The sequence below is a fragment of the Centruroides vittatus genome, unplaced genomic scaffold, assembly GCF_030686945.1.
Source record: "Centruroides vittatus isolate TY-2023 unplaced genomic scaffold, ASM3068694v2 scaffold_450, whole genome shotgun sequence".
Taxonomy (NCBI): domain Eukaryota; kingdom Metazoa; phylum Arthropoda; class Arachnida; order Scorpiones; family Buthidae; genus Centruroides; species Centruroides vittatus.
Window position 1 is genome coordinate 1015972 of NW_027122709.1, and position 19645 is coordinate 1035616.

The window sequence follows — 19645 nt, forward strand, 5'->3', positions numbered from 1 at the left end:
CAAAATTCTACCCCCATTCCACCTTTAGTTAAGTAAATCGAAAAAGTCTGGAAATAAAATAAATCAGAGGCGGAAAAGAGCCGTTCGGACGACCCAATCTATAACGTTGATAAATGTTAAGACAACGTTTATAGACATTTTTAGAGACGGGTTTGATCAATAACTAATTCCTGGAAAATTCCCCGCGCAGGGAATTTAATTTTCTCTCCGGCTCGGCGATACTTTCTAAAAATATCTGACCCTTTATAACGTTTCTAATAAGCGTATATCTTCCGAAAAAGCTCTAACGTTTGGATATAAAAAAACGTTAAAATACCCGTCCGTCTGTCTGTAGTCCGTAAATTTTTCTACCTTAACTTTATTCGTTAACGTATCGATTACTCGATAGGGATTTCTTTAATCGAGCCCTTATAAATGATGGCGTATTATCCTCTTGCGGGTGTACGGTAGGTTGCCGGCGTGTAAAAAAAAAAACAAGTTTGCAACTAATATCCTACGTTCGTTTCTCGCAGATATAATTACATCGTACATTATCAATCGAGACACCGCGGCATCCATCATCTGAATCGCCTCGACTGTTTCGGTATCTTTCTAAAATGTTACAAATCACGAAGGTTCTTCGTCTCCTCTCCTCCTTCTTATCTCTAATGCAACTCACATCTTTCCGCCATTCGGCTCACATTTTCCAGATTTCTTTTTTCTTTGCTCAGTCTATCCACACGGGCCTATAAAGAAGAAAAAAGCAACTTTGCAACTGCAACTTGGAGTACCTCTCATCGATCGGGGTTCGAAAAAAAAAAAACTCCTTTCCGCCCCCTGCGAGGCTTCATTTGCCTCTCGCTACACTACATTTTGTTTTTGGTCCACCGAAGAAAGTGGACGAGCCTCCTCCTCCTCCTCCTCTTCGGGATGGCACACTTATATTTTCGCAGCCATTTCTCTAGTAAATTTGGCAAGAAGACGTGGCGGGCAGGTGAGAGATTACCTCCCCCGCGGTTAGGAGAAAGTTGACAGACAGACAGACGGGAGGTAGAAAAACCCAGGCGAACAAAGCCAGACTCTGGTTTCGATCGGCGTAACATCGGTCGCCTGTCACAGATCTCAATTTTTGTGTAAGAAAGAAGCTTCCCGCGATGACAGCGGGATACATTGTAGAGGAGCCCAAAACAAACTTCGCTAATACACTCGTAAAGAGAAGTGACAACCTAATGCACAAATATCGATCGAATTTTTATCCTTTTCTTAAGGGGGAACGACTCGGGTAAACATAAAGATAATTATAAATAACCCAGTTAAAAGAGTGGAAGATGCCGACGAAAAATACTAATTTCTCGCATGGTTAGCGACAAAGAAAAGCTCTCCTGTAGGAAAATAATTTGATATATCACCCCTTCTCCCCTCTCTCTTCCTAAATGCTTTATTTAGAAAAGTAAACACGCAATAAAATCAAAACGAAGGTAATTCTATTAGTTTAATTTCGATCGGAGAATTTCAATCAACATATGTTTGTTTGCCTCTATGAATAGAAGCGTTTCCATCAAAATGATTGATAACGTTCCATCATCTGTTTTGCTACTTGCAGCTGTTTACATCGGCATACGACACACCCATCTGCTATTTGGAGAAATGATGGAATTTTTGACCATCCCTTATTTCGAATAACGTCGAGAGCATATCTTGACAGGTGAGGGGAAATGCCTTCTCGCATCCCACCTCTATCGAATCCGAGGTGTTATACTATTTCTTTCCGCGAGGGTGGGGGGAAAACAACAAAAAGGAAAGGCACGAGTCGGTGAAAACCGAATACACAACCCATCCGATTTAATTTTAAGTCCCTCGCCCGTTCTAAAACAGAAAAAGTTTATAGAACCACTCCATTTTCACAACAGAAGTTCGTTTGTCGATCCGAAAACGGGTGATTTATAAAGACGGGTAATTTCGTCTCAATTCTTGTCCAAATTTTTAAAAAAGTCCGCGTAAAAAAGGCGAGCGGAGATGAATTTCTTCCCCTTGTCTGGCGTGTAAAAAGTCTAGAGTTGTCTTACAACAAAGAGAAAAATAGGAATCCACCCATCCTCTGTTATAAGATCGAAGAGTTTGATTGTTTTCCGGCATGGGTAGAGGTCGAAATCCGAGGTCATCGAGAAAATCAGAACACGTGCGGAGGAAGAGAAAGTAAAAACCAAACTGACAATTTAATTTGGAGTGTCCCCCCCCCGTTTCTCTTCCAAACTTATAAATTACGTTCCGGAGAAGAGGGAGGGAGAAGAGAGAACCGAATTAAATCCAGGAGGGAGGATTTTTTGGCCATAACCGTGGCCGTTACCCGGGGTTGTTCCGAGCGATTAACTCGGTCGAGTTTTCATTAAGTCGATGCCGTATCGATGCCATCGTATATTATAAACTTTAATAGTCCCGAACGTGTCTTAGGATCTAATCACCGTCGAGCGAGACTAAAATACACTTTGATCCCCGGATCAGTAGAGACGACTCGTAACGACTTTAACCTCTTACTCCGACTAGAAAATTCCCATATTTATGTATTCTCGCTCCAATGGTTCGAATTACAGTTTATATTCCTCTTTCCACGATCGGATTAATCGATTTTTCCAACCTCCCTGACCACTTCCCGCCTGCCACATCCCGTTACGTAAGATCGTTACGTAAATTCATTAACAGTATTTTTTTAAGGAACAATAAGGACGGGAAGTGGTTTAATAATAGAAAATATTTTCTTTCGGATTAACGACTCGATGACTAAAAACTCGACAATGGAACCGGATGTTGTTCGAGTCGAGACTCTTTCTCGTTCCTTTGTCGTTCCACCCCGACAATTACGTCGAGAAGCGAAGAACGTTCCGCAACTCTGCTCTTTATTTCCTGTTTTGTCTCTTTTTTGTTTCGAACACCATCTCATTTGCATACCTATTCCGTGAAGGGTTCTCGTAATCGCTTATCGTCTATGTCCCAAATACTTAAAAGATGACCCGGTTTAGAGAAAGAACGGGTTTGAAGTTTCGAGGTGAGAAAAATTTCTTCACGACGTAAAAAAACCGGGTTATAAATAAAGTAACCTAACCTGTTTATTCCGGAACAGAGGGGGAAATCATACCTTTTAATGAAAGAAACGGGACAGTTAGAAGTGAAGAGAAACGATCCGCAATGCGGCAGGGGAAAGACTTAATAAAGAGGTTCGTTTCGGTGCGGCACGTGATCCACAACATCCCATATATTATTCATCGAGACGTACGGACGTAATGAGGGAAGGTGTGGTGTCGTTAAACACGTATAAACCCGTATTTACGGTCTTGTTTTCTGGAGGTATACTTCCGGTCGATGGCGACGAGGGATTAGAGCGATGTGGCACACAAATCGTCACCCGACCCGAGACACAGGTGGTGTTGACACTCGGGTCGGGAGGGAACAAGCCACAATTACGTTCGATCCCCTATAAAATATCTTAAAGACGAATATTTTCATCGATCCCGGGATTAAAGAGAAAATTAAGGTACCCCCCCTTTTCGTCTTTAAACTATTCCCCTCCTCGATCGATCGATCGACGATTATGATCGATTCTTTAATAAATATCGATTACCCGGACTGCAATCGGTTACCGGAAGATAATTTTCCAATGAAGTCGATCGATTAATTGTAAAAAATTGTGCCGATTTTGAACTTTTCTGGCACCTTTTCCGAAAGATTGGGTAGATCGAAAGAACGTCGCGGATTTCAAACTTCCTCCGCAAATATTCGCATCAAATAATTAAGGAAAAAAGAAAACGTTAGAATAATCTCCAGAATTGGATTCAAAATATCGATAAAAATTACAACAATGTATTAGTTTGCAAGGGGGTAGAAGTTGAGTTAAGACAGCCGCGCAGTATTTTCTGTTAATTCGAAGAAATAATGGCAAGTCTGACAAACGTTTCTTTGTGCTTTGTTTGTTTTTCGTCGAAGTCTAATCAGAGAACGGAGCAGGAGATATAAAGCAGCTGTCTCAGTTACCCTACAGCCATGTTTTTTTTCTGTCGCTGCACTGGGTTAACTCAATCATGCTGCAAAGACTGCAATACGGATGCCCGAATACACGCTGCTTCCTTCCTTTATATTGATAAAAATACTTTCGTCTTAGCATCCATAAAGTAACATATTAATAAATAATTGTTGACGAAACTAGTTTTTTTCTTCTCGTGTTTTCTCCCCCTCCTCCTCTTTGGATTATTTGGGAATTTCTGAAAAAAAAACAAGAGGAATTTTTTTCGTTAAATTATTAATTTAATAAAAATTTATTTCCCTTGTTTTTTGGATCTGGTGGTTTAAAGTATTAGAAATGACTCACGGGAAGGGTGGAGCGAGTGAGTAAACAATAGGATTTTCCGTGTGAAACACGTCACAAAATTTCGAAATGCTTTACGTTTCTAGAGTATGACTCCTCCGCCATTTATGAAATGGGATGCTTCTCCTTCTAATCCAAGAAATTTAGGATTTGGAGCGATTAGAGTAATTCCCTCTCATTCTTTAAGTAAATAAAACATAAATTACAAAGTAAATTTAACGAATTTCTACGACAAATCTGCAGTAATTTAAAGAACGAACACATACATTTTGTCGGCCGGAAAACAAGAATCACACCGTTCGCATCGATGGCGAAAAGTAAGCGAATTAGCAATTATTTATATGCAATTAAGCAATGATTAAATTATTGACAAATTAATTATCCTCTTTTCTTACGTTAAATTAAGTGAATTTGACGAAACGTACAATAAACAACCGGTTAAAACCTTATAAAAGGAGAAAGTGCATGGACCTTTAAAGGGGACGACACTACAGATTCGCCGTTTTTATTATAGAAAATACACTTTTTTTTTAATATACATCCTAGATTTAATTTTAACACTTTTATAACTCGAAAAATATTGAAATTCTTCTTCTAAAATTGATTCTCTTCCTTCTTTATCGATGTAACCTATACAACTACTACACAGTTTTTGATAAAAAGAAGTGTATATATATATATATATATCGGGTTTCTGACGTGTTCTTTTATACGTAAAGTTAATTTTCTTCTTGTTTCACCTATATCACAGTGTGTTTTTTTATAACTGTAGAGTAATTGATGAACCGAGCAGTGTGACGTTAATCTTTCGTAAATTTAAGCCTTCGAGAAAGGGGGGAGGAGGTCGATGTCTTATACTTTGTTTCGTAATTGCGATCACGTGGATACGAGCTCCCCCCCCTTTTTATATCTTTTCATAAAAGCCTTTTAATGTATGGTAAACTAAGATAGTCAGGGGAGACATTGCGAATTTTTATTGGACCGTAACGTTAATTTTTAGATGCATTTAACTTTTTGATCTTCCACTCGTTTAACACGAATATCCAATAATTAATTTCCAGTTCTTGCGCTCGTGTCTAAAATGTCCTATTTTTTAATTTTTAATTATATCTTTTTAAGCACATTCTAATATAAAAAAACTGTGTTTTTTTATATCCTTATTACATTTATAAATAACTGGTTTAAAGGGGGAGGGAAAGAAGACTTAAAGGTAATTTATTCGTGTGTGAAAGACTTATCGATAATTAAGATGCGATCGACTGCATATCTAGTAACTTATTTGACTGGAGCATCTTAAGTCGCCAGTAACGATGTCCAAGTTTTGTACACAGTCGAACGAATTTTAGGAGCCTCCAGCAACGTCTTATAAATTATTTCTCTTAAGAGAATATATTCCCTTTTAAAAAATAAATTGTTTATCTAAACTCGGTACATTTCAGTTGTTTTAATGCTTTAAGTTTCTCTCTTAAGCTTCCATTTACGTATAATTTGTTGTGTAGTAAATTGGGAATGTAATTTGTTCTTAACTCTTAATATATCTTCATATTTTCCGAAATTAATTGTTTCTTGTAATGTTCTAAACGAGATAATTTACCGGTTACACTTGCTGTCGATATTTACGAAACTGCACCCGATTTAAATTACAAATACACGTAAAACAGATACATCTGGTTTATGTGAATAAATAAATATCAAAAAGGAAGGAATGTGAGATAACCTGTTCACCGATACAACAGTTTAGATCTTAAATTTCTTCCGAAACTGTTGACCTTTCTGTAGACAGTGGAAGAGAATTATAAATTGGATAACCTTTACAATCAAAAGAAAAAAGAAATAGAAGTTGGGGTTGGTGGGAGCAACGTAATCGAACGTGTGTAATTTAGTACAATTACCGTTCACTTATTGTACGGAGCGCATTGAAACACGGTATCGACCTTACCCCTCTTTAGGACCAAATTAACCCTAGTTTAACGTATTTCTTTGTTAATAATATATTTTTAATGGAACGTTCTCTCGTGGAACGTTTTCTTGAAAGAAGAAAATTCCAAAAATTAGCTCAATCTGTTAGGGTTTAGCGAGAAACCTTTTTAGAAATGATGGACGTCGAGAGAAGGATGCGGTGAAGAGGGTGAAAACCTCCTATTATTCAAAAGCGAATTAGATTAGCTGTATCAGAGGCCGATGACTAAGAGTATTTTGTAATTTAATAACTGTAATATGGCCGCAGAAAGTGCGAGTGTACTGTAGGATCACCGTCATTACTCGGGAGTATTAACAGAAGGCCAGTTGCACACGCGCGCCATTATTACTTTACGAGAATAACGCTATATTAATCTTTATTTAAAATTTCCGGTATTTTGAATGTCTGTCGCTTTTTAAAATTAATTTTAATGGAGGAAAAATGCGTAGACGAACCGGCGAGACTGCTAGATTTAATTAAGATTGCTTCCAAGGTTGGACGTGCAGATGGACAATCAGTGACGTCCTTTTTTCTCCCCCCCTTCTCCTACTTTTAATTCTCTACACCGAAATTTAAACGATGATATCTTCAAATTTCTGCTAAGAACAAAGATTATCATTGGCGATAACGAGCAATTTATTTTTGCAGGCGATTAAAATACGGTGGATTTAATAAGAGTAATAAAAATTAAGCTAATTATGCCGGAAAATGGCGTATTAACGCTTAGTAAGAGTAGTTTTTTTCGATATTTATCCGGTTAAAAATCCGCCATCATCAATTTTTCGAAAATAAACCTTTCGGAAACGAAGCTAAGTTGTAATTTTGCACGTTAAGAAGACAGAATTCTAACGTAATAAGCAGAAAACGGAGATATTCCCTGAGGAAAAAATGGCGAAAAGGTACGAAGTTCTTCAAAGAGAATCGTAAAAAAGAAACTGGAAGAAAATCCATAAACAGCAAATTATACTGGAAATCAGAACGATCGAATTATCCAGTTATAATTGAAGTAAAAACACCTTTGCCGAAGAGGAACAAAGGCACTTTTAGAACACGAAATTATGAGGAAATTTAACAAATAAGCCGACCTTTCGTAGCTTCATCCGACAGTGGAACATTTTAATGAAAGTGGGAGTTATTCGAAAATCATTAGGCATCATTTATCACAGAAATATTCTCAATGAAACGAAGAGAGATCGTTAGATAAAGAAACAAAGATAAAACGAGCGCACACTCGGATCTACAAAAACATAATTAAGTGTCCCACACTACGCCGACGCAACCGGGAAAAACCTTACTTTTGCTAATTGTGTTCTGTTGTTGCGTAATTTTAATGAAACCAATTACATTTCTTTAATTAAAACAATTTAAGTTAAATGCAGCTTTAAAACGTCATTTTCCTTTGGCAATAGTTCCGACCTTTTTTATATACCGATTACGAATTTCGTGTCTTTGTTAAAAAGAAAAAAAAAACGGTAACGACAACACAAGGAACGTTTCGGGTCGAGAAAAGGTCACGGTTATTATTCTCGACGCGTGAAAGGGTCGAAAGTGAAATGCGATAACTCGATCAATCTCGTTCGATCGCCTGACCAGAACACAGTTTTCACTTTTGGAGATTTATTGGGTTATTTGGTGCCGAAATTTCGGTGCGGAACGTTATAAGTTACGTTTGGGACCACTCGGAGGATATTTTTCACAAAATGTTTCCAAAAAAAAAAAACCCCACCGTGATTCGGATTTACTGTAAAAGTGATTTAATTTACAAAAGAGATTTCCGTTGGAGTGTTCAATAATGAACCGAAGTTGAATGATTAAACTAGCTTTTGATTAAAGAACAATTAAGTATTTTAATCAATGAATCCGAGTAAGCATACTGCATTCAGTAGTACATCAATTAATGACAATAATTAATTAATTATCATCGAGCTATGAATTAATAATGATTTCGACATTTGATAGCGACAAATTTACCTCTTTAATATCACGTTTTTCTTCTTCGTTGCAAGATTAATGCCTCCTTGTTTCCTAAACCTCCGCCCAAATTTAATTACTGCTACTCTTCGAAATTGTTAACTGCTTTTGTTTTTTTTTTTTAACGCCTTGGCTTTAAATTGTTAAATATAAGTTATAACGTTACTGTGTCATCTTTGACCTGGCACGAAGACTTGGTTAATGTAACCCTTGGTGCCAAGATGACGGCTCGTCTCTGATTCCAGCGAGGAAACAGTTGGACGCACTGTTTCTAATAAATTACCATAATTATTAGCAACCAAATTACAGTATTAGAACAGGTTAGGTTAGGTTAGAACGTGCGTCCCACTGTTTCCTTGCTGGAATCAGAGACGAGCCGCCATCTTGGCACCAAGGATTACATTAACCGAAGAAGTAAACTGAGGCGTAGTGGGTTCGAAGACTGAAATCAAATTCCTCGTATTATTTTAATTCAAAATTACAGGAAGATCGTATGTATATCACACATTACAAATGACCCGACCAAGAAAGCCGCGCACAAAATTTGTCGAGTTTTCCATCCGGTGACACTAACTACCGCCATATTTGAATGACATCCGGAATAGAAAGTGAGAGAGCTACCCGAATGTAGAACGGCGGCCATCCTTAAATTCAATAACTTCATCTATAAAAGAAAGATATGTACTGCGCAGCGTTTTCCTAAAATAAGTAAGTTACGTTCGATCTATTTCACTCCGTTCGAACCGAACTCGAACGTGTCGCGCGCTCCGCTCGAAACCGTCGGTTTCGTTTTCCCATTTTTGAACGCTTAAAAGTATGAAAAATGTTTATTTCGGAGAATTAGGCGTATATACACGACGAGAGAATATGCCTATTCCTACGTGGCGAGGAATAATTCATTCGCCTTTTCGGTTCGATATTAGCGTTAATATTGGACTGTTCCCACCAGCTGTCGACACTTTAATGTTTGATAATATGGCGTTCGGTCGACGATCATTAACATACCAATATCCAGCCGAGTGCGTTCGATCACAGAAATCGTTCCACTCGTTCGCCTCCGGAATTCCACTTAAATCCAAGAGCGTTCGGAAACGCGTGCACCGATCAAAGCGTTACTTCGTTTGCCACTTGTCCTATTCGCGCCGTCTAGCGGTTCGAATGCACAAGGATAATTTACGAACGCTTTTTAATTTGCAGCATTCCGACAGAAGAAATTTCTTCTTTCCTCCTCTTACCTTGTAAATTTAAATCTATTTCCGGGTTTTTACAATTTAAGCAAATACAATGATAAACGGTAACAGATGAGCTATAAAAAGTTAATTTTATCGATTACTTTTGTAAATAATTTCTACTACGTTCGGCTACTCCGGAGAGGGATCAATCCCATTGTAAAGTTCACGGTATCCTTCAAACGACCGCCATTTAATTTCCAAACGGCAAATACGGCCAAAAATAGTTTGGCTATCGTCTATAAACAAGATTTCCTCAATGACATTCAGCTAAATCAATAATACTTGAAATATCTTCCATTTGCATGTCGCGTAGCAACCATATTTTAAAGAAAAGAAAAGAAACCAGAAAAGTCTTTATTCTTGCACATTCCCGCTACAATATACTTAGAATTAGTAAACCAATGAAAAAAAACTGTTTCAAAAATTCTCCGAGCGTCTTCGCATTCAGAAATGCAGAAATTCAGTTACGGCATTTCCCGCGACACACGATTCTAGAAATCCAAAGCGTGAAGGACAGACAATACCGGTACGCGCACACAGCAACGAAATTTAAATTCCGTCGCAGCGTGGAAACGTTTCGTTTCCTTTTCCGTCCTTATAAATAATGATGAAAAAAAGAAAAAAAGATGATTTCTCTATTCCTTCGGGAAAATCCTTGTTAGTATTTTTAGAGGAAAACACAAGAGCGAGCGCCATCCTTGGGGAAATATCATCCCCAATATATTTCACGCCAGATCAAGTAGGAACCGAATCTCGACCTCGTGGGTATTCCTTTTATCGGACATAACACGACCGAAGATTGACGATCGGGGAATATTCTTAACATTTTATGTGCTCCGTAAAATAATAAATAAGAATGGAAACACGTAGCCATCGCAACGCGCGGATGGAAGCGTCGACGCGAGCGCGGAGAGAATTGCCAGCGATGTATATCGATCCCCGTAGGAAAAGATCGGGCATATTTGATCCTTTTAAAATTTAAATTCGGATATATGAAATATTTACCGCATCTCGCTTCCGGTGTTGAAGTACAGTTATCGAATCCAGACCCTAAAATGATTATCCTTTATTATGCAAAACAGTCGAGGAGCTTCTCCGTCTCGCCGGTGACATTTTAATGCCTCATCCACGGGACGGAGGAGAGAAGAAAGAACTTTTTATCCATCCCTCGAAACTCCGTTCTTTCCAAAACGCTCGCCTATTGCGACACCCGACAAAACGTATGACGTTAATTATGATTCGAGTGACTGATTATATCGTTTACATTCATGGCAGTGATACTAATAATACCGTAGTAGTACGTGAACGTATTCGGTGATTAGTTATTCTGCCAGAAGTTTAACATCTGATATTACAAGTATCCCAGTGTCAAAATTTTAATTATATTCCCCTGTATTATCATAAACTCTTAACGAAATATTTGGAAACGTAGCTCTAAAAATACCCGTTAAAAATACATTACAAATACGAAACTAAATTTATCCGATTAAATCGATTAAATCGATCTTATGTATTTGCAAAAACCGTTTTTACTGGATTCAAATTTTTAAACCGTCCAATAATAGACGCCGAAGCTGTGACGTAACAAGCAGCTGGTACACCGAACACTAGAGGGCGTTATCGGATAAAAATATATAGAATGATTTATATAATATGTTTATGCAATTGAAGAAGCTCCATCGGTTTAAAATACCGATAAGTGTGTTTACTTTCCGCCATTTATCGATATTTTGGAAGCCTTTTTGGTTATTGTAGAAATCTCTCGCATCTCCACATTCGAGTGCGCTATAAGTTATCGCTTAAAATAGCGATAAAGGAGTGAAGAAAATAAGATATTTGCTTTGGACTCGAGTTTTCTAACATCTAGTTTTCGCCCCCTGCAACATAAGTGGGAGTCGGATGAATTTTCCCAGCGAATTTCTAATTTTAGAAAGTTTACTTTTCACTTATCTAACGACACTTGGTTAAACTGCCGAGGAGAAAGTCGATATCGGTAGCTATTTTTAACGAAGGAAAAGAACTTCTCGCGTAATTACTCAATTTATTATTAGTTTAATTTTAAAATCATTTAAATACGCCAAATCACCAATTTCGATACCGAAGCTGGATAAGATTTTGCTTTGCAGGAACCGAGCCAACGCGCGCCATTGTTGGGCCACGAGGAGATAAACACGAAAAAAACTCTCCAGTCTGAAAAACCCATCAAAATTAATCTTGGAAAAGAAGAAAGCAATTTTTTTTCATCATCTAAAATTGCTGAAAAGATAGTAAAGATGGAGGGTGAAAGCGTGGTGTTGTTACAAAGGAAGAATAGCGGTAGATGCTTTCCAACCTCCGAGCATCGATGGTAGATAATCCAAAAAAGAAGCACAGAATGGAAGACACACTAAATTTTGCTGAACGGCCAGCATAAAAAACGTCAAGTTTCCTATTTTGTTGTTGAAAACCAAAACTAGACCAAAGCTATTTGTAAAATTATTAAGTAAAATTCGAAAGTTATCATAAGACATACTAGAAACACAGATCAGGAAGATAAAGGATGCCAAAGTAACTCTTCATCCCTTCTGTGTGGCAAGAAGAAACAGAAGCTACAATTCCCCAAGCCATTTCATATTATGCATTTTAAGAGGGAAAACTTAGGGGTAATTGCCATGCGAGTCTCGTTCTTTTAAAATAAATTCTTCTCGTTGAAAATTTTTTCTTCTTCTTTTACCTTTTCGTTAACATCGAAAATAAAGGGATGGACTCGGAGCTTTTGATTTTTACTACTACTACTATTTATTATTAAAGTAGTAGTAGTAGTAGTAGGGAACGGAATAAAAAAAAAGAGTTGGTTCGATATGAAAACCCCTTGGGATAACAGCTAATAAAACTTTTAAAAAATGTAAGTAAAAAAAAAAATATTTTCTTGTTTCTCGGATGTTGCAAAAATAATTTTATTTAACGATCGCAGACGGAAGCCATCTTTTTTAATTCCACTATTGTTATATTTAAGAATAGATGCCATCTCGTACACAATCCGAAGATACTTCAACGTAAAGGATTTGATAACTGATCTTTTTCTGAGGATTCCGATTTCCTGAAAATCGAATATATTTCTTTCGAAATCGAAATCTCTCCACTTTTGGTTTTCTCTGAGAACTTTTTCAAAATCTTTATCACCTCGAAATATACTTTTTAACCAGTAACAATCTTACATCCGTTTATCCTCGAATACAGCGATGTGATTTCTATATCCTCCTCTTCCTCCTCCTCTGGCAGGAATCTCGCACGGTGCTCGTTTAGAAATATTCTTCGGCCACTTTTTGCATATCCTTTGTTACGTGTTAAATCCTATTTTATTATTCCATAATTATCTTTTTCTTTCTATACTTCGAGACACGTCTTCGTCCTTAATAACATTGATGCACTCTTCTTTAATCCACGCGGCTTATGTTTTGCTCTTGTGTTGAATATCTCGACCCTTCCTCTGGTGTGAAAAATCTCACTACTTTTTACGCCCTTCTAATGCATTTCTCCATAATTAATGCGAATTCTTCAACGTCAACATGCCTAAAAATTTCGAAGTGAGCGTTTGGAGAATTTCTCTTTAAAACGAGTCGCATTGCCGATGGATTTTTAATCATCAAAAACAAAAAAAAACTCGCATTTTGGGTCAAAAAAAAAGCAGAAATTTGGCAAATTACGAGGACAAACTCGTAATTCTGTCCCTATTCCGATGTGGCTATCTTGCACAGAAAAAAAAAAAAGAAAGTGTTTTAGTATCTTTGCCTACCACACGTTTACTGTGAGCGATATTTCAATTTATGCACGATAGCACAAGCAGGAATTCGCTTTATGGATCCCAGAACCGACTTGTTTATTTAAAAAATGGATTTCGAACTGCAGAATAGTTCGGAACACATTTATGAACACTCGTAAATTTTTTGAAAATTGCTTCTGCTTCGGAAACCTTTCAAAAGGAATAAAAAGTTCTTTTTATATATGTGTGTGTGTGTGTGTGTCTGCGCTCCCTTCCTTGGGACTCGCTTCCAAAACAAACATTGATCTTAAGATTTGAAAGAAGCTTTTGTAAAAAAAAAGGATTCATTCTAACGCAAATGTATCAACAAGAAACGAAAATTCTAGTGCAGAATCAATAGATAAATGCTATTCAATGACCGTTATCTGCGGAGTATATCTAATTTCGGCATTAATGAACTCTCTAACGAATTCCTATTAGCAAAGAGAATTTTTCTAAAAGGAAGAGGTTAAAATGATAAAAATTGCAAAGCGTATTGCAGAGGCAGGCACTTGTCATATTAAACGACTTGTTTATTCTTTCCTCCATCGACTAAAATAGGCAAACATCCAATAATTTTTATCATATACCAGATAATGGCGTAACATATACGCACTGCGTATATATGGGTTAATCTTTTTTTTTAAAAAAAACACTGCATTTTCAATGATATTATTTCTTAACAAATATTCTTTAATGGAAAACAAACATGTTTATATTGTTACACTTCAAAATAATGGAGTAATGGCTGCGAAAGAAGGAAGAGCATGGATTTTACATAGGAAGACAGCATCAAAAACCTTAGCTATGCGATGAGAAACAATATTAATTCGGAAATCAGCGTGACAAGTTATCATACATAGTACCATATTAGCCAATTTTAATGTTAATAATATACTCGAGAGCCGGGAAAATCGATAAATTTTAAACACTCGCTTTTGAATCATCAAATATTACAATTACGAATCGTTCCATAGCGGTAGTAACATAATATCCTTTATTAAATCAGAATACTCGTAAGGGGAATGGCAGTTTGTAAAATATGTGCCCATAATGCCACGAGTTAATATTTTCTACAAGGAGATTACGGGTTATGTGGATGGTGGATCGATATTTGCGTAACCGACACGTTCGTAACGTTACGTAAAGGACGATCTATGAGATTTTATATGGAATAGAATACAGGAGCGGGTTGTTAAATTTCGTCCAGGTCTTATAAAACGGGAAGGGGGTGGCGATTCGTAAACGTAAACATCGGGGCACGATTTAGTAGCATTTTGTCTGAGCGAGGAAATTCAATCTCATAATGGAACGGGATACGGAAGATAGGTCGAGTAAAATCTCCTTTACAAAATTGCCACAGGCAACTCGGAGATCTAACACTGTAAAACCTGCTTTTTTATCCGCGTGTTAAACATCTATATGGAAACTAATTGTCTTAGTGGTGGGAACGAGTAGCTATTCCGGAGGAAAATCCTTCGAGACGAACGGGAGCCGTTGGAAATCCCAGAATGTTGTCATTACAGCGACCGAACAGTGATTTCGTTCTCCTCCAAAAAACTCCTTTCGGCATTTTCTCGGGGAAACGGCACCGCGGGGAGGTAAGGGAAGATAAGTGCTAATTTTCTCGTGTCTGAACTGCTTAGAAACGGAGTTACTCCCAGGATCCGGCTCCGGAGGATGCAGATAAATTATTCAAGTCCGTTCGACGTTCCTCCAGTTTTGCTTTTCCATTATACTACCTGTTTGTTTATTGTCGATGGGCGACCGAAGAAATGTTTTCTGCCCTTTTTCTCTTAAATAAATTCTAAATATATCGATCGAACTCTGGCCAGAAAAACTAAAATCTTTGTGTACTTTAAAGAAAAAAAAAAGTATTTTGGGTTGGCCCGATCAATCGATCACGCATCTATAACGATTCCGTATCGATCCGAGGAAAGTATCTCGGTGAAATTTTTGAATCTTTCCTTAACGCAAACAATATTTTATTTTTTTATTAGTATTAATGTTTAAACGGCAAGTTCGCTTATCAGATTTGGAAGAAAAGTAATGCCGGAAGCAAAAGTAAATAATTTGGAGTGATTGCAAGAAACAAAAGTTTAAAAAATGGAATTTTTAATCCGCGAATCAACAATTCAGTCCAGTTCAAGCGCAAGAGTTTGATGAGAAATAAACAATTTTCATCAAGTTTATCCTTTGTTGCAAGCGGGGAAACTTTCAACGTACCTTTAACGGTGTTTTATGAATATTTTAGGGTGGAAAATCGAAAAGAAAAACCCGAAATAGTGGCATAATCGAGGTTATTTTTCGGGACGAAAAGATTAAACTTGGCGTAACGCTCGGACTCTCGACCTTTTCAGAAGATTAAATCCGGAAACGGTTTTAGAGAAGACGGAAAAGTAACGTTTCCTTCGACATGTAAAACAGATTTTACATGGGGTAGGAAACGGTCGAAAGTCGTAACCGATTCTTATACGAAATCAATGTCGACATCGCTCATTGGAGCTCGACTGGAAAGGAAGACGTCGATAACCAATCGCATCGATCTTTACTCTCGTAACGGTTTTTTTTCCCGGCTCCCTCCGAGAGAAAATGTCGACGTTCGGGGCGTTGCGGCTTTGATAACGGCAACTAATGTTAAGCAGAATCGGTCCGTTTGTCGGAATTGCGACGTTTCATTTCCTAGTGGCCGCCGTTGGCTTTCCGACTGGAAGCAGAGTCCAATTGAATAATGGGGAATGTCGACGCGCTCGAAGGGTGCGTAACGCTATCTGTGACGTCATTTGTTTTATACGCCGTTAATTAAGACCGTTAACATCGAGCCGGAATGCCCAGATTTGCCAGCGCGACCGCATCTCGTCGACTAATCTACGAATTCGAGACCTCTTTTCGATTCTCCACCAAAAATCGATAAACTAATTGTATCGATCGTTACGCGTCACGTGACAAAAGTTACGTATCTAAATGGAAGACAAATTCTCCTTTATCTACTCCCGATTAGCCGCACTCAAACGGAGAAAAGGGGGGGGGTCGTCCCGAGGTAAGTAAGAGTCGCGCGTGCAAATACGGCGACGTGCAGACAAATGAAAGGGGTTGCGACTGGTAATTTTCATTAATTATCAACCTGTGGAAGACGGCAACGAATTAATTTTTGATAAACCGGCCACCTCCTTTTCCATTCCGGTCACGGGGGCGGTTATCGACGGTTCTTCCCCAATATATTAAATTAAACAAAACTGTCGGAGGTCATAATTATCCCGCCACCGAGGCCGAATCCGGCGTGGAAATAGTAGCGAGGGCGATTGATTGATGAGGTAAAGAAGGAGCCGAGTCGTCAGTTTCGGTTACTCTCGTGGATTTGCCCAGATTATCCCGAAATTTAATTTAACAATTATCGAAATTCCGTAACGATAATAATCATCCGCACTAATTAATCGTATCTGTTCTGTTTTTTTTTTTTTTTTCCTACTTCGGCACGCGAAGGAGGAACCAGCAGGGGGTGCCTATCGAGCACCCCCTCGCTCCACCGCATGTTGCCAACTCGCAGTTTACACACAAAATTTGCATTTTTATTGTTACCCAGGTTCTCGTGACTTTCGCGCATTTAACGCCACTACATACTCGCGGTAGAAAATTTGGATGGCAGCCAAATTTATAGGTTAAATTAAAGTTTTTTTTTTTTTTTTCCTTATTTTTTCGTTTAGAGAAGTAGAAAAGGAAGTGGTCAAACGTTCCTAACTCGGACCAATGTTTAATTCAAGGAGCGTATGAACCTTTCGCGATTAAGTCGAAGATACGCGTGGACATCCTGGCTTTAAAAAGAGAGAATTTCTTGGCGCAAAACCTTCTTAGAGAAGGAAGAAGGAATATATTCATCGGACAAGAAATCATAGAAATGATGTTTAATGCAGGAGAAGTCGCAAAAAGCCGAGAAACAAGCTTTTTGGTCGTTTATCCAAAATCAAATATTGACATTTCGACTCGGGAAACATTCTTTTGTAAATCAAATCATTGATTATTTCTGAATATCTCCGCTCTGATTTAATAATAAAAGTAGAAGAGGGAATTTTCTTCTTCGTCTATCCACGGACGGAAGAAAACGCATCGATCTTTCGCGCGGGAGAAGCGAGTGATGCGCAGTCTAATTTTAGTCTCCGCTCGAACGGGAGTAAATCTTTTACCAAAGCAAATCTAATAAGAATAACATTTTGAAAAGAGCGCCGCTCAATATCGATTGCCGGGCATTCGACCCGTTCGACCGAGGAAAACTTATTTCGGGACCACTCGAATATCCTCCTCCTCTTCCTCTTCCTCCGTCCGGCGTCGTCATCGTCGCGTGTCGCGCGTCGAGCGTCGCCACGTAATAGACTAATAAGAGAATCCCGGAAAAACGATTTCCCATTGGCAGTCCGAAGAGAATTCGCTTCACTACCCCCCCCATTCGTTCGCTTACCGGGCGTCGAAACGTCTCGCCCGGCCGGAACGACGGCGACGCGTCGCGACGGTTACGCCAAAGAGGGAATCTGTTCCGAGCTTCCGGAGGCATCGATTAGATCGGATCCTCCCTCCCGCAAACGCGTTGGACAAAAGAAAAAGGCCCCGGTGGGAAAGGTAACTTCCGGTCTGGGTTTCCCGTCCCCTCCGACCGTTCCCGGAATTCGGCCGTAAATTTTGGCAATTACGCAAAACGGAACGACGGGAGCAGAAGGAAGAGGAAAAGCCACCGGAGGAGAGAAGAAAGAAGAGCTAACGACTAATATCTGTTCGACCTCTGGGCCAAAGAAAAAGTGTCGTAGCGCCCGGAGTTAATGTTACCGGCCATAACATCGACTGCACTCTTACTACTTTTTCTGCTCCTCTCTTTCTTTTTTTTTTTTCTAGAAAACTCCATCGATTCCTGATAGAAACGTCGACCCGTAACATCCGGCATTTGGTAAATACACAAAAGTTACTCTTTCTTTTTAAGCAAATTGGATAAACGTAATCGCGTTACACGCCCCCGCTCGGTCGGAGGTAATAAATTGGAAATTTTCCGCGGGGGGAAGGAAGAAGAATCTCGTCCGCCCGAGGCTCGTTCGCGGCCTCATAAATCAAATTCCTCCCCCGATTTTCTTTACTTCTAACGCGCGGCGCACGGCGCGCGCCATCCGCGGTTCCGGGCTTCTTCTACCCTCCCCCGACCGGAAATGGCCTCCCGGGTGGCGGGGAGTATTAGCGTCCCCGTCCGAGGGGGTCGTCCGAACTATTGTTAGCCGGACCGACGGGTTTCCTCCAGTCGTTTTTCGGCTCGTCGACCCCGCGTCGCGCACGGAAGGGCGACCGAGAGTGGACGACTCGTCCGCTCCGAAAACACGTTCTATTATCGAGAAATAATGGACACGATCGATTTCCCCTCCCCGGACGGGAAAACTGGCAGGCGAATAAGAAGTGAAAAACTAAGTTCGGGCGCAGATCCGCGCCCAAACGAGAACGGGAGTAGGAGTAGAATTGACCGCCGACGAGTTCGAATCGATTACAATTCGGACGAGGAAAATTAATTTCCGGTCGGGGCGGGAGAGGCGCCACGGCGGAACCGACCACCCGGCCCGCGGGCCCAATGGGAAGGGAAAAAAAGACAGGAGGAGTGGGCTCGAGCGACGCGACGCGAGCGCGCCGGTACGCCAGGGCGTCGGGGTGCGACGTAACGATCGAGGACGACGGAGGAAACGCGGAAGGAAACAAAGCGACCCTTTGCCGACACGTTTTCGAAAAGTGGCGCCACGTCCGCCGAAAATTCTCGCCGGCCGTTTTTGCGTCCGGCCGCCGCGTCCTTTGTTCGGAGGTGGCGAAAATTGCGCCAATGCCGGACCCGAAAAGACGTCACTCACCTGACAGGAGCGTGGCACACAAGGCGATTATCCGAGACGCATCCATTGTCGTTCGCACTGCCTCTAATGGGCTTCGGCAAGCAAAGCGGCTAACGGACTCGACGTTTTTCCACTGCCGCCAGACCACTCGCGGGCGGACGAATACCGGTCCGGTGTGACGCGACCGTGTCGATCCGACCGAAAACCTAATCCCTCTTTCCTCCTACGTTTCGTCCGTACCCGATTCTCTCTTCTTCCTCCGGAGACACTCGACCGCTCGTCACTTATTCTCCTCTTTCTTTCTCGCATTCGGCGGGCCCGCTGCTAACCTCTTACGTCACGTGATCGGCGGTGGTGCAGTGTGGTGTCGCGCCACCTGTAGGGTGATGCGGGAAGTAATAAGGAGAAGAGGAGGACGATTTCCGGACCGAGTCGGTCGTTCACCCTTCTTCTCACCTGTCGACGTTTCCGTAATTGCCTTTCTCGTACCCCGTGTTAGAAAGACGGGAAGGGACGACG

General features: G+C 39.9%; 1 protein-coding gene across 1 annotated transcript in view; it reads right to left on the bottom strand.

Annotated features, from left to right (window-relative positions):
- Positions 1-19421, bottom strand: part of LOC136989256 (limbic system-associated membrane protein-like) — a 79564-nt gene extending 60143 nt beyond the window's left edge. Inside the window, exon 1 of the mRNA XM_067287382.1 lies at positions 19148-19421. Coding sequence (XP_067143483.1) covers positions 19148-19193 — 46 coding nt within the window. The 5' untranslated portion in view covers positions 19194-19421. The remainder of the gene's footprint in view (positions 1-19147) is intronic.
- Between the last annotated feature and the right edge of the window lie 224 nt (positions 19422-19645).